This window comes from Harpia harpyja, chromosome 5 (genome assembly GCF_026419915.1).
Source record: "Harpia harpyja isolate bHarHar1 chromosome 5, bHarHar1 primary haplotype, whole genome shotgun sequence".
NCBI lineage: Eukaryota > Metazoa > Chordata > Aves > Accipitriformes > Accipitridae > Harpia > Harpia harpyja.
In genome coordinates, this window is record NC_068944.1 from 42,569,017 (window position 1) to 42,583,320 (window position 14,304).

Sequence of the window (14,304 nt, forward strand, 5' to 3'; positions counted from 1 at the left end):
GAACAGCAAGTTCAGAGGAACTGCATGTTACTACATGCACTTTTAAAGATACAACGGCTGGTCAAAGAACTCGAAGTTTCCAATTAAATATAAATTGCACCATGATATTCAACATTGTTTCTTGCAGCTGCTCACACTGTACTGAAAGGATATAAAATGCCACCAGTTCCAAATTATACCATATTAGATCCAGTATGCTCATGGGGAAAAAGGGGGACCAAAACCTTAGAGCTTTTGCCTAGAATTAGAAATATAGAGTCCCACTCTCCAGATATTCCAGCTGAGACCACAGCCCCTGAAAGCTCTGCGAACCATCTCTTGAGGGTGCTGCACTGATAAGCACCCGAGGCCATGGCTACACCCTTTCTGAAGTTTTTCCCCTTTTTGAGGAAAAAAGGATGAATCGGAGGCTAAGCAGGGACAATCACCTGTTCAGTCAAGTCCATATATTGGGGCTACTTCTCCTCTCACGTTTCTCACTCTAAATCAGGAATAAGTGGTGTTAGAGAAAATTAGTCTGTCCTTGCGATGGCATGATGGCACTTTGTGGACTTGTAGTTAATTGTGAAGTGTCATTGCTCCGTATTATTCTTGGCTGGTTACCTGCAGGTAGATGACTTGGGTTTGCTAGCGAGAGCAGCCTGTGGGTGAGCAGGACCTCTGCTTTACTTTTTCTTGTGCTTGCTGCTAACCAAACTTCAGTGTTTGGGAGTAGAAAAGAAAGGTGGCAGAAATTACAGGTTAATGGAATTTTATATTCTGTGGTCAGAGGATTTCACAGCAGAAAGACAACATGGCCACCTTCACTTGTTGATAGATAAAGGTCCTTCTTTCTTCTTGTGAGCTGGTTTAGCACCACATGTTGATCATGACTACTGCCAGGGGTGCACACTATTTCTCTGGCGATTCTGATTCCTTCAGCAATGACAACCTCAGAAAATAGCCTTTGTTCAGCAGGTCTCAGTCCATATTTCAGTCAGTGTTGACAAGGAACTGACTTCTCTAGGAAGGTAATGTGTTTCCCCTGCATGCCTTTATTGGCTTAGTTTAGACTGTTACAGCTTACTCACAATAAAGCCTCCTTCAGGAATCAATCAAAAACTGGCCAGAGTTTGGGTTTTCTTTCTTTCAGAGGATGCTGATTTAATTAAATGATTTTGTAGAAATATATTCATATTGTCAAAATTATCTTTATCAAAAAATACTAACGATTTTTTATGTTACGTTTTGCATATAATTCTAGAAGGGAAATTAAGAGGCTATTGAATGTATGTAAACAAGGCTTTTTCAGTATTTCCAAAGTGAACATCTTTCCCTCTACATTCCAGTTTCTCAAACGTTTCAAAAGATGAATGTTTTTAGATGTGTGTCAGGATTTCCTAAAAAGCAGGTGGTCTCCATCCCAACAAGCTCTGAATTCCCTTGAAATCAGCTCAGAAGCAGCAGCAGTTGCAGATGTGTCACTTCTATCACTCTCATTCTCTGACATCAGTGTCAGCTCCTGACAATCCTACAAACCTAATCTGCTCTCTCTTGTTATTCGCATGGAACAGAAGCACACACAAGGCATGAAATGGAATAGATGAGGATAGATGATTCATCTCCAGCCTTTTATGATTCCCTAAATGCTCTGTTTCTGAGGTATTTGAAAAGATTGTCGCTCTTTACCTCACCCTGTGCTGATTAAAATGGGTGAGTGATTAAAATGGATGGGTGATGTGCTGCAATTACACTTTGTCCTACTGCTTTGCTTCAATTTTTGCCATGGCTGGAATTTCTTGGTGCAAGAAGCATTGGAGACTGGAGCAAAAGGAGATGTTTTTGTCATCTGTTCTGATCTCCTATGGCAAAAAAATATACTCAGTACCTTTGAGCCAAGGAAATTTATTCCTTGGGATGAGAAGTGTAAAGGTGAACATCTCAGGTGGCACATGCTGACTGAGGATGTATTGTACCTGGTGGCTGCACAAGGGAAAAGAGTAGTTCTCAGGCTTGACCCCAAAAAGCTATTAATATGTACAGAATAACAGGAGGTGATTAAAATGATATTCCCCTACGTTGTAGTTTGGGGTAGAAGCATCTGAGTTTGCAGACAGAGAGAGTGGGAATCGTTACAAGTCACATAAATGGACTGAGACATTCTGAAATAAGCAGCCACCATTTGAAGAGGGGAACCAGCCCCATGGGTCGTCCCATGTGCCAGTTGAGAAGAGCCAGGGGACAAGGAAAGGCAGCTGGCAAAGGAGAAGAGGGAAATCTACTCTTCCCAGGACAACCTAATGGATGCCAAGGAGAGTACTGTCTTTAATTTCAAGGACTTGGTTCCACATAATGTTTGATCAACTTACATATTATAAATTAAAAATTAAACCAGGAATAACTCCGTTCAAAAATATGTAGAAGTTCTGCTCTTTCTTATTTATTTTCACACAAGCTCTCTACATGGCAAAATCCAAACCTGACTATCACTGAGACCTCTTAAAGAGTTCTTTTAATTTCCTAAACTCCTAAGACCTTCCCTGCAGGGCAAAATACAGCTTTGACTTCCTAGTGTCCACCTGAAATCAATTCTCTGCCCTTTGAGACATTATTAGTACATCATAAGCATGGCACTACAAAGCCTCCAGAGCAAGAAATTAAATGCCACGTACATTTGATTAGAAAGTTTCAGCATCTCCTGAGGAGAAAACACACTACAGTAATTTGGAATAAGCAAAGGCCACATCGTGTCCTGTGGGTCCAGGCTTGCAGACAATTTCTTTTCTTAGATCTTCCCCTGGAAGGGCAAAGGAGAGACGACTCACCCTTTGCCTTCACAGAAGCTTTCAATGAAGCTGAGAAAAGGAAAAGCGGCCACGTGTGGGACAAACCATACAACTAGGACCTCCAGGCCTGTCTCACCAGCCTGCCCAGCCCCGGGCAGCGGGAGAGGCAGAAGTGGGGCAGAAACAAGAGGGACCCGGGGTCTGAGCCAGCACCCCTTCCCCAGCTGTCCTTGGTGGCAGGCAGCACAGCACCCCGGCGGTGCCGGGAGCGGAGGGGAAAGCCTCGTAGGCTTGCAGCCTACTTGAAGGGTCTCTCTGCTCACTCCTGCAGCAGGCAGCGAGCGGTGCCAGCCCGAACCCCGCACCATCGCTGGCTGCGAGGGGCCTGCCGGGTCCCAGGCGGCCACTCAGGCACAAAATGAGGCAATTGGCTCTCCCTCGAGATTTTTTCACCGAAGCTGAACTAGACGGGCACACGTTTCTGAAGGACAGCCAAGCTCTTCCTGTCAAGCTGTAACTGGTTATTTTTTCTTCTTCAGGAAAAGATTGGATTTGGTGCTAATAATGACCACCTAAATAACATTACAGAAACATGCACATATCCGCTCTGGTATGTGTGTACGATTCCTACATCTTAATGTTATTATAGATTAATACTGAAGTTTTTTTACTCCAAGCATTATACTTCCCTAGCCTGTGTACTTCGTGAAAAATGACTACATCCCATCAAATGAAAATTAATGCGTATTTTGACAGGATAAAGATATTAACAACTCAACATTTGCAAGCACTACCTGATGCATAACTTTTGTATGGCTTAACATGTTACTAACAGTACTTTAAACCTTATGTTCTTTTTTAGTTTAATGCTTATGTCTGAAAATAGCCCCTTTCAAATTCAGTTGCAGTAATGTCTTTTAAAGCAAATGTTAAACTTAATTTGCTGCACATAAAATTATCCAAATAAGTTGCATAGTTTAAAAAAGTTCAGTTGTGCTTTGTAGCAGAACTCACAGTAATTACTCATCTCAAAAATATGATTTGTGGATATGAAGTTGACAATACATTTAAGCATTTTTGTGACTTCTAGACATCAACAATATGAGTTTTTGTCACTCTTCCACTGACTTCTGCTGTTCATAATACCTCACCCTTACATGACATTAGATCAGAGCATGGACATTTAATGGACACATCTGAAATAATTACAAACACAATTTTTAAAACTCCATTGTCGGGAGGGTAGAAATAAGAACTTGGGTTGGTTTGAGGTATCCAGCCCTCAGGAACATACTATGGTTGTTTACATTAAGCTTTGTTGGTTTTATCACATGTTACATTTAGATTAAAAATAGAAGGCACAGGTGTTTTACAAGGCGCCGTAATTAAGTCAACCAACAAAACTAAATATTACATTACCAAGCCAGGGGTCTATATCTCAGCAGTGACTTCTTCCAATGCATTTTCATTTGAGGAATTTATTGCTTCTGAAAAAGGGCCGGGGTATGTCTGTGCTACGCAGTTCATTCCTTGTGCCACACTGATGTCTCCTCGGGAACTGAAGGTAGGGCAGGATCTAGTCCGTGCATAGTTTTGTTGGGGTCCAGCTTGGCCAACCATCTCACTCACAGTGTTCACTGGTGAAGCCCTCCATCTCTGTCTCTGCAGTTGCTCTTCTTTACACTTAATGGAATACCAGGCCAGAAAAATAAAAAAGAATCCAACAAACTTGAGAGCAGCTGCCAACCCAAAGTAGACAAAACGAAATGAGGTGACATCGTATTCCCAACAAGATCCTTGTATGCCGCAATCCTGTTGCCAAAGCATGCACGTGGTGTCAATAACAGCCCCAAAATAAATTGGAGTGGGAATGTAAGCTGAAATAAAAACAGCAACAGAAATACTATGTGTTAGCATATAGTGGAAAATGTCTAAAGAAACTATATGCCTTAGCCAAACAGTGTAAAAGTCGAGAATTTTTGAGATTTCCACACCGCTGTTCTCACATGAAACATAAAACATGGAAAACTGGTCCACCGATCTTCCCACCAACGCTACTTAGCCCACACATGAAACATACCACAAAGAGGAAAGAATTCAAGCAAAGAAGACAATGTAGCAGCACCTCACAACAGGTACTGCTTCAATCTGCCATCCCCAGACAGCTCTTCTTGAACGACGTGTCCCCCAAAAGAAAATCCAATGTTGCTCTCAGGAAATAAAATACGGGAGAGGAACAAAATACAGCATTATCTCCAGAGTGTCGCTTGCTGAACATCCATTGCCCATGAGCTGGGAAAGGGCAGGAGTTACTGCTTTAGATTCAGGAGAAAAAGTCCCAAAGACAGCAAAATGTTTCTCTTACTGAAGATGGATGGAAGTGGTGAGACCACTAAAATTGTATATTTTCTTTTGAATAGATCTTCCTCAGAAACAGACTTTAACTTCTAAAGCTGCTAAAAATGCAGTCAGCCCATTGAATGCTCCTGCTTTCTCCAGAAATACGACACCTTTAAGACAAGTCAGAAACATCCTTCCTCAAAGACAACTTCCAGATGCAGCTATACAGGCTTCTTCTCTTGTTCTCTTAGAAAATAGTCCTTGCTTCCTCTAGTCATAAGTTTTGTAGTAGCTGAACACCTGGAGTCTTCTTTATAGGCAGGATTTTAGAATTTCAAAAGCTTGAAAGAAACTACTTTGTGGAATAAAGACTTTTAACATGGACTCTTTTTGCTTTGAAACATTTGAAATTAGACATTAAGTAACAATTGCTTCTTATTTTAAAAATGCAAAGAGCTATTGTTATGGCTGAAAGCAATAAAAATCTTTCTAAAAAAGAAAAAATCCTTATAAAATAATATTTAGTAACTATTAATTTTTAAATAAAATTTGAAACTGTAAAAATGTCTCTTTCTGGGACAAAAATGTTCTAGAAAGTCAGTAAAAAAAAAAAATTAAATACATTGTCAGCTACAACGTTTTCAGAAGCTATTAATTTTAGGTTCCTAATACAATTAGTCAGGTAATTAGTTGCAGATTTAGTACTTTTATGGTACATTTAAACCAAATATGGCGAGCCTTTATGGAAATGATGAGTAACTGTAAGACTTACCAAGAGTTCGTAATAAAACAAACTGCATTCCTAGTGCAAAGGGCCGCTCTCCATCTTCCACAGACCTAGCAGGCAAAAAGAAAACTCTGAAGTTGTAACAGATAAGAATTGTGGTATGTCCTGGCTCTACCTGCTGGCTTTTTTCTGAGCTATAAAAAGTCTTTCTCTAAATTTCTTCCATTTAGCTTCTAATATTGTTAACTCTTATTGCCAGGAAAAAATACAGCCAGCTCCTCCCGTCCCTGCTTAATCAAAATCTCAATCATGCCTTTTAACCTTTCTTTACCTGTGTAAGCCCTGAAGAATTTCATCCAAACCCATTAAGGAAATTTAGAGAGTCCATCCAAAATGTTTATGGCTTCTCATGACAGTTTCCTATTATTTCATATAATGTCTTGCTTTATTTTCTTCATCTTTTTCAGATAAATTGGAATTAATGGAGAATTAAGTTGCTGTAAGCTATACTCGGCTTCTGAATTTAACGGATCTCTGCATAGTATAATCACTTTGGAGATACTTTAGGAAAAATATCAGTAGAAACATCCAAACAGTCTCTTTAAACACCATTCCTTTTCAACACAAGTAATACAAGATTTCCTCCACTGGTTTCAAAGGAAAAATGTCAAGCTTTCGAAAGACTGAATACAAAGTAATGATATTCCACAGTGCAACTACAATTTTAGTAAACCACCAATTTTCTTCTGATTTAAAAAATATTTTTAAATCTTAACCTGAAGGTCTGAGATTAACATAGGCAGCTTCTAATGACATTGAAATATAAGATAAAAACACACAAAAATACTGCAGTCAAAGGGGTGCAACTGTAAAATCAAGGTTTTGAAGTCAAGCACTCACTCAGAAATTGAGAAATCGGAGAACCAACTTGGGCCACAAATCTTGGACCGATGCACTGTGCAAAATATGTGGTTTGGGACAGTGGGTGTCACTGTTCATGTGTGTGGGCCACCCTTTTTTTTATGGGACATTACAAAATCCTGCTGGAGATGTCCCTTATGCACCTCACTATTGTGAGGCTCACTGCAATATTAATGTTCACTGATTGTAGTTTACCTTTGCATAATTGCAGTGCAATGACAATGGGTTTTTATTATTATTATTGTACAGGTGGGAAACCCAGAGAGAGAAGGAATAAGGTCAGAAGTCTCTGAATGGCGCTGTGCACACAGCAGTTGAGCTAAGGCGGCATGAGCAACTGGAAGTCTGATGTGCCCACTCCTGAGCACTTGGCTTCACAGTCCTAACAGTGATCCTTGCACCCATTTTGTAGATTTTTTGAAAAGCAAACTGGAAGACAAATTCCACCACATGACATGGCACAGTCCTCCATGTGTCAACAGCAGGCTCCTGCATAAACCCTAGCCACCTGAGCTGAAAAAATGACAGCAAGGGAGTGCTCGTCCTTGCTGGGGATGAGACACAGGTGCCTGCCAGAGGGTTTCAGAGCTGTGCTCCCAGCTGAGCCTAAGGATAGCAAAGCCAAGTCCTGATCTGCCTCATGTTTTCTAAGGCTTCATGACCTATTACAAAGATCTACCGTTATTATTTTTATAGGGGGTCTAATCGTGGGCAGCAGCAGAACATCAGCAGTCTCAGAATATCAGAGTGAAGTTGTAAAGACAACACTACTAGGAGAAATCCGACTTGGTTGGGAGGACCCTTCTCGCAGAAAGAAAAGTCCTGAGACTGGTTTAAAAAAGCTCAGTTTGGAAAGAGATTTTACACAAAACCAGGTCAAAAGGTGTCTCTATGTTAGCAGTTAATGCAGCTCAAGAGAAGCAAGTTTATACAGCTAAACAGCTCATGCTGAGGACCTGACGTCTACCACCACAAGCATTTCAGGTTTTGTAGGGATTTACTTCAAATCAGCTCTAACCTGGTCCCAGGGACTGAATGCCCATTTGCATCTGGATCATTTTGGGTGTGCTTCTGAAGAGCATCTCCGAACACTGGAACAGGCTTCCTAGAGAGGTGGTCAATGCCCCAAGCCTGTCAGTGTATGGACGATGCCCTTAATAACAGACTTTCATTTTTGGTCAGGCCTGAAGTGGTCAGGCAGTTGGACTAGATGATCATTGTAGGTCCTTTCCAACTGAAATATTCTATTCTATTCTATTCTATTCTATTCTATTCTATTCTATTCTGTTCTGTTCTGTTCTATTTCTATTTCTATTTCTATTTCTATTTTATTTCTATTTTCTCTATCTTCCAGCTCATCTCCGTCCAACAGGAACTCAGTTCTTGAACTCTGAGAGCTCTTCAGCTTCAGATTCCAAACCAAACTGACATCTTTAAACCATTCTCTTTGTCCTTCTGTTACCAGTAGAACAAATACCTATGGGTGTGCTTTGTAAATCCTAGTAAATAATTACCTCATTTTCCTCTAATTTTTCCTCCTCCTCTTCTGACAACAGCAACATGTATTATACAAATACAAATTTATTTTAGCAGATGACCATATTCTGTTTTTTCAGCTCACTTTTTTCTTTAAAAATCAGGCTGAAGTTCACTTACAGAAGCTGTATTTTAAATGGATGGAGATGTTACAGAGAGTGATAATGTTTATCCGACCAGATGGCAGAGATGGGAAAAGCCAGTCCAAAACCCTGAACACTTTTTTCCAAATGGACAAATAGATGACACTACCTTTCCCTACAAAGACTGTGTTGTTCTCTATCCTTAAATGACCATGGTGACAACAATACTACTACAGTACAAGTTCAAAATTCTTGTGAAGAAAAAAAGTGAAGAGTCAAACACAGGCATGTGGCAGGAATGAACAATTTTAAGAAGAGAAAAGGATAATTTTAAATACTAACTTTTTTTCATTTGCATTTGAAAATCCAAACCATTGCTCTAAGAAGGCTGAAAATTTCTTCAGGAGTAATCATTTTCTTACATGACGTTTTTACTTGTTCTCTCTTTATAGCGCCTGGAAATAGCTGGGCACTTCATGTTTCCTAAAGTGTATTATCATGTTACATATTCTAAATACAAGCAAGTTCCACCCTATCCATGTCAGCCCTATTCTATTCATTTTTTAAGGATACATAAGCTTGAAGAAGTTTGGCTGCATTGCCCCAGCCTCTTCTGACACAGGCACTGGTGATAGCAGGCACAGTAAAAATAATTAAAAAACCATAAGTGAGTTCTCACCTCAGTGTCACTATGATTGCTGACGGCTGGGCGCACGCTGTTATAAGGGTAACAATGAAGAGAAATATCAGGAACGGGATAAGTGTGTTGCAGGTTCGATCACACTTCCCAGAAACAGCATAGCCGTTCTCATTCAGGTAGGTTTTGACAATAACCAGACGGAGCTGACTGCGCTGGCCCACTGTTGGCGGAGTGATCACCTGGCGACTCTGGACACACGCACATTCTGTGTAATTTCTTACCTGGGGAGAACGAAAAAGAACATTTCCACATGAAAAACCCATACAAGAAAGACATTGCACAGACACATGGTACGACAGTCCCATAGTACTTCTCAGTCAGGAAACTTCTGCCTCTAGCATCACTACCCCAAGTACAAGCGAGGTTACCACCAAGCATTTTTAAAGCTGGCCAGGACTCTCCATGATGAGATTGCCTTTCCATTGCTTTATTTAGGCTGAGTTTAAAAAAACATTCTGGAATATTTTTGGAAAATTCTGCTGAAACAATTCAATCACTTCTGACAGGGAGGCTGGAGAAAAAGTTTAGTTCTATTGTATTACAAAAACTGTGAGGAAACACTCTTTAAGCAGCACTGACAATGCCATATTCTGGAATTTGGCAGGCTGTTGACTTGCATATTCAGGAGGTGTCTTCTGCCATCTCAATGTAAGTCTACCCAGATTTGGCCAAAGAGCAACAAGCTGCACTTCACGCTTGGAGCCCAGGACCTTCCAGCTGGATGTGGGTGTGGATGTGGATGGGATGTGGACAGGAGCAAAATCAGAGAATAAGGGGAAAGCAGAGACTTAAACAGTGAGACTGGAGGACATGAGGGATCCCTGAATGGACAAAGAGGCTGAAATTAGGATGAAGAGACTGAATATAAAGAAGTGGCATTTCACAGGCAAAGGGCACCGTGATTTGTGCAAGGTGAGAACGAGCTAGATCAGAAATAGCTTCCTGTCACGTTTATTTTACTACTTTTTTCAACAAATCTAATGGCAAAGGGGTGTGCAGCAGATCAGAATGCTCCAGTGCTAGAGAAGAAACAGGTCAGGACCCATGTAATGCTACAGGAAGGAGTTTTTGGTTTCAATGTTTGCATTCATAAAACCTAGGACCACACATGCACTGAAGCTACATTGCAAGACCATCTAAGGTTGTAAATTTAAGCACTTGGACATCAGGAAATATCCAAATTATGGTTGCTTGTCAACTTTAATGTATACCTTTGTATGTGTTCATGCTATGATGTAGCCTCACATTTTTTTCCCATGGGTTTTAGCTGAACATCTTAATAATATATCAATTTATCCAGTATTTTACCTCCCATTTTCAAAATGCAGCTCCAGCTATTTTTTTCCTCACACTAAACATACATTCCACCACAAAGGCAGTGTGACTCTCATTTCATATGGATTTTTCTATCACACTCACTGTTATGGCTTAACTCTTTCTAAAAGGAGTAATTTATCTTCAAAACAGTTATGAGATGAGGCACTGATGTTGTTATCTCAATTTTGTAGCTAAGTAACTGAAACAGATCAAAAGTTTCACAAATGTGGGTGACTAATCTGAGACACTCGGGATCCTTTTTTTCAGAACATTTTCCATTATATACAACTTAATATATTCTGTGTGTAACTTTTCATGCCTTCAGATACAGATTTAGGCACTCAGTGCTTCTAGAACTGGCACTTCTGGTTATTGCTCATGTCCATCATCCAGAATATGAAGAATGCAAGATTAACAACCAACTGGGAGAAGTTTTGTTCAAGTGACTTGCCCAACATCACTTAGGAATGAAAGTAGTGACAGAATCCAGTTTCCCAAGGCAGCACTCCACTCTCTAATATCACCTGAGTATCTGCTTTCTTCCTACAGTCCCTCACCTTAATCTCCTTATGCAAATGCGAAATAGGCATCCTACAGAAAATAGTCCTCTTTACTACACAATCTTGGTTCAACACCAGAGAAACCAAGTCTGTGTACCAAACGAGACAGACATGACACAACAGAAATGCTGGAGTATAGGAATATATATATATAAAACAGGTATGAACTGTAGACTGGCATCCTTTTCTCCTACTTCCAATTTTTAAATGGTTAATTTTGAAAACACTGTATGTTATAAACTTAAATCCCAATGTTATAGGTTAGCAACATTTTGTGTGTTACACAGTGGCACAAGCTTACATTTGTTGTTTTTAATAGTACCCTACATAAAGCATTATTTAATGAAGAAATGCATTTTCCTACCAATGTCAGCCCTATTCTATTCATCATTAGCTACCAAGTTAAAACTTCAGGCCATGAAGGATCTTTTCTTAAATCATAAGAGGAGATGGTACATTTCAAAATCTGTAGTGAAAAGCACATACTCCCAAATAACCTCCCTACTAAATGAATTAATAGTGCCAGTTTGATATCAGGTGAAATGTAGCAAAGATCAAACCTATGTCTCAATCCAGCAAAGCACAAGTAAGACTTATATAGACACTGAAAGTTACCCACAGGCTCACATCACAGGATTTTTGAATTGGGCCAAAGCAATTTTCTAATAAAAACCAGCAAGATGATACTCTAAAAAAAAACTGTAAGGGAAACTAATCTGTTTTCAATGCCATCTGTGTATGAACCTGCATTTTCAGACCATTACCCAGTCAACCTGAGAAAGCACAGCACTGGACCTAACACCCTTGTGCTTCACAGGCTGGCTCAAGACTGCACTGGTACATTATAAATAAGCTTTCTGGAAAGCACAATCAAGTCCTGAGAAAATCAATGTTTACATTACTTCCTGTCTTTCTTAATTATCCTTTTTTAAAGGACAGGTTTGCAACAGAAGAATTTAAGAGTTTGGGTTTTGTATGGAATGAGCACAACCATAATGCTCTGTTGATATTTAGGTCCAATTCTACTTTTCAACTGTTTTCTTGTGCCCAGTCCTAGAAACTGCCAAATTTCCATAGTGGGATTTTACCAGCAGGATGCCCTTCCCCAGTCCAGCATAACTGGAAGACTGGGCTGTAACAGGCAATGCATTTCCAAAAAAAGAAAAGGGGGGATGCTTGCACTAGAAACAGAGCAGTCTTCAATCTGCATCAGTCCCAAGGGGCGACTCGCGGGTTATATGTGGGTGGGTGGGTGAAGCACTTACCCCTGTGCTATGGTTTCCACCATTGATGCAGCCAGCTAGGCAAGGATTAAAATATGTTATTCCATCTGATCCACAGACGGGCTCGTACTCATGAATCTTACATCCGCAGTTAACATTGCAGCTCCCAGTCAGATTCCTGTGGGCCATGGCAAGAGTGGGACTGAAGAAAGGAAAAAGAACATGCTAGTAGAGCAAGCACAGATATCCTGCTGTTCAGAGGGAGAAAACATCCTACTTACTAACACTGGAACTCAGAACTGATTATCAGAGAAAGACAGCATTACCTCTAGGTTATGTACATGATTTAAACAATATAGAAGAACACCCAAGGCATCTCTGCCATCAACTAAAAACACAATACAAAAATAATACCAAAGTTTGAAACTTCTGTCTTATTTGCCTAGGTAGTAGTTGCATTTTTCCCCTGGTTTTTTTTTCCTTTAAGAGTTAAGACACCACTATTTTATATGTCTATGCTAAGCTGCAGCAATTTGGTTTTGATTACTAGTGAAGGGCTCAGTGACTAGATGTAAGCATTATGTGAACTAACAGGCATCTCCTCCCACATACCAACAAGTGTTCAGAAAACTTAATGCTTGTATTATTTATATGTATATGTTAAATCTACAGGAAGCTCTCTAGATCTGGAGGAGTGCTGTGCTTTTACTAAATGTCTGTAGAAGAACCACTACTCGGCTTCCCCGGACCATTCCCCAAAATCTTGCCAAAGCTCAACTTTCTAGGTCCTCCCCAGAAGGGTTTGGCAGTATGCTCAGAAGGAACTAAAGGGAATTCAAAGCTGAAGGACACGCACGCACCAAAAAGCGGGCTCTTCACTATCTACCACTGCTGCTCCAAACAGGTGGTTGACCAGATCTCAACTGCCACAGCAGGGAACTGCATCAACTCTTCACTGGCAAGCACCATGCCAGCCTGGGCACGTCTTCACCACAGGATGAATGCACAAAGGGACCCCAGCCAAGGCAGCAGCTCATGGCACTCATTGAGCTCAGTGGCTCATGTAACAAGGCTCGAATGAAGCACTGCGCTGAGACAGCTACAGGTCTCTCCCAATGCACCCTCTCCTCCAGCAAACACCTCTGCATGGCACGTCTGGCCCCTGTCTGGAGAGAGCATGTCATTTGGAAGCAGTTTTGGTCCCCCCAAATGGCACTGCCCTGGGTGCTGGGAGTCCCAAAGCAAGACAAACTCCTAAGACAGAACCAATACCTGATATCCTGAGCTGCCAAGGGGCAGCCAGTATGAACCACTGAGTGCCAGTGTGCAACTCATGGCTGGAATCGAGATTTTATAAACATATAATCCCACTGTGTCTCTACTTTACCGTATCAGTTGTACCACTGCAGCTCAATCCAGAAGTGACAAAGGCCTTAGTAATAGCAGCGTCCATATCTGCAAGACCACAGACTCTTCATGAGAAGATGATGGGGAAAAAAAAACCCACTGATCAAATGGTGCTTTTTGCTACCAGTAGCCAACTCTGGTTACAACTGACCACCAGCTGTCATCATCACAGGCTTTGACTCAGGTTGACTAAGTCACACAGTCACTAAATTAACCAGCTCCTGTCTTATGTACCATATCACTTCAGCCCTGCCCAAAACAACTCCCAGGTCATTTAAAAATGCCCAGCTTTGGGCACAAACCCTAGAGAAGACACACAGCTACTCCCTGTGCTGAAGGAAAGCCGAAGGTGACACTGGACTTTTAAAATTCCTGGATAGGGTAAGGGCTTGAGTACAAAACAAAGGAGGAAAAGCGTTAGCAGGCACAAGGGCAATCTCACTGAAAGAAAAGAATATTAAAAACTCCTACATAACTGTATATAAAAATTCTGATTATAGAGAAACAGAGAGAGTTAAAATGAAAGAGTTAAAGAAAGTGGATACCCATTTGTTCCCAAATTAAAAACAGACTGGCATAACTTGACCCAGTGTACATAGAGCTAATATCAGAGGATGTAAGGTGTCAATCTCTATTACCTAGAAGCTCCTCATTAATGAGGAAGTAGTTGATGATCATAGCATATTTTTCTGACAAATAACTGGTCTGAAATGCCATTTACTTTT

The 14,304-nt window shown here is 40.6% G+C and overlaps 1 protein-coding gene across 1 annotated transcript in view; it reads right to left on the minus strand.

Moving 5' to 3' along the window:
- Positions 1–3,928: 3,928 nt before the first annotated feature.
- Positions 3,929–14,304, minus strand: part of SLCO5A1 (solute carrier organic anion transporter family member 5A1) — a 75,450-nt gene continuing 65,074 nt past the window's right edge. The window contains exons 6-9 of the mRNA XM_052787469.1: positions 12,215–12,374; positions 9,052–9,293; positions 5,878–5,942; positions 3,929–4,642 (exon numbers count right to left, since the gene is read on the minus strand). Of these exons, the coding sequence (XP_052643429.1) occupies positions 4,197–4,642; positions 5,878–5,942; positions 9,052–9,293; positions 12,215–12,374 (913 nt within the window). The 3' untranslated portion in view covers positions 3,929–4,196. The remainder of the gene's footprint in view (positions 4,643–5,877; positions 5,943–9,051; positions 9,294–12,214; positions 12,375–14,304) is intronic.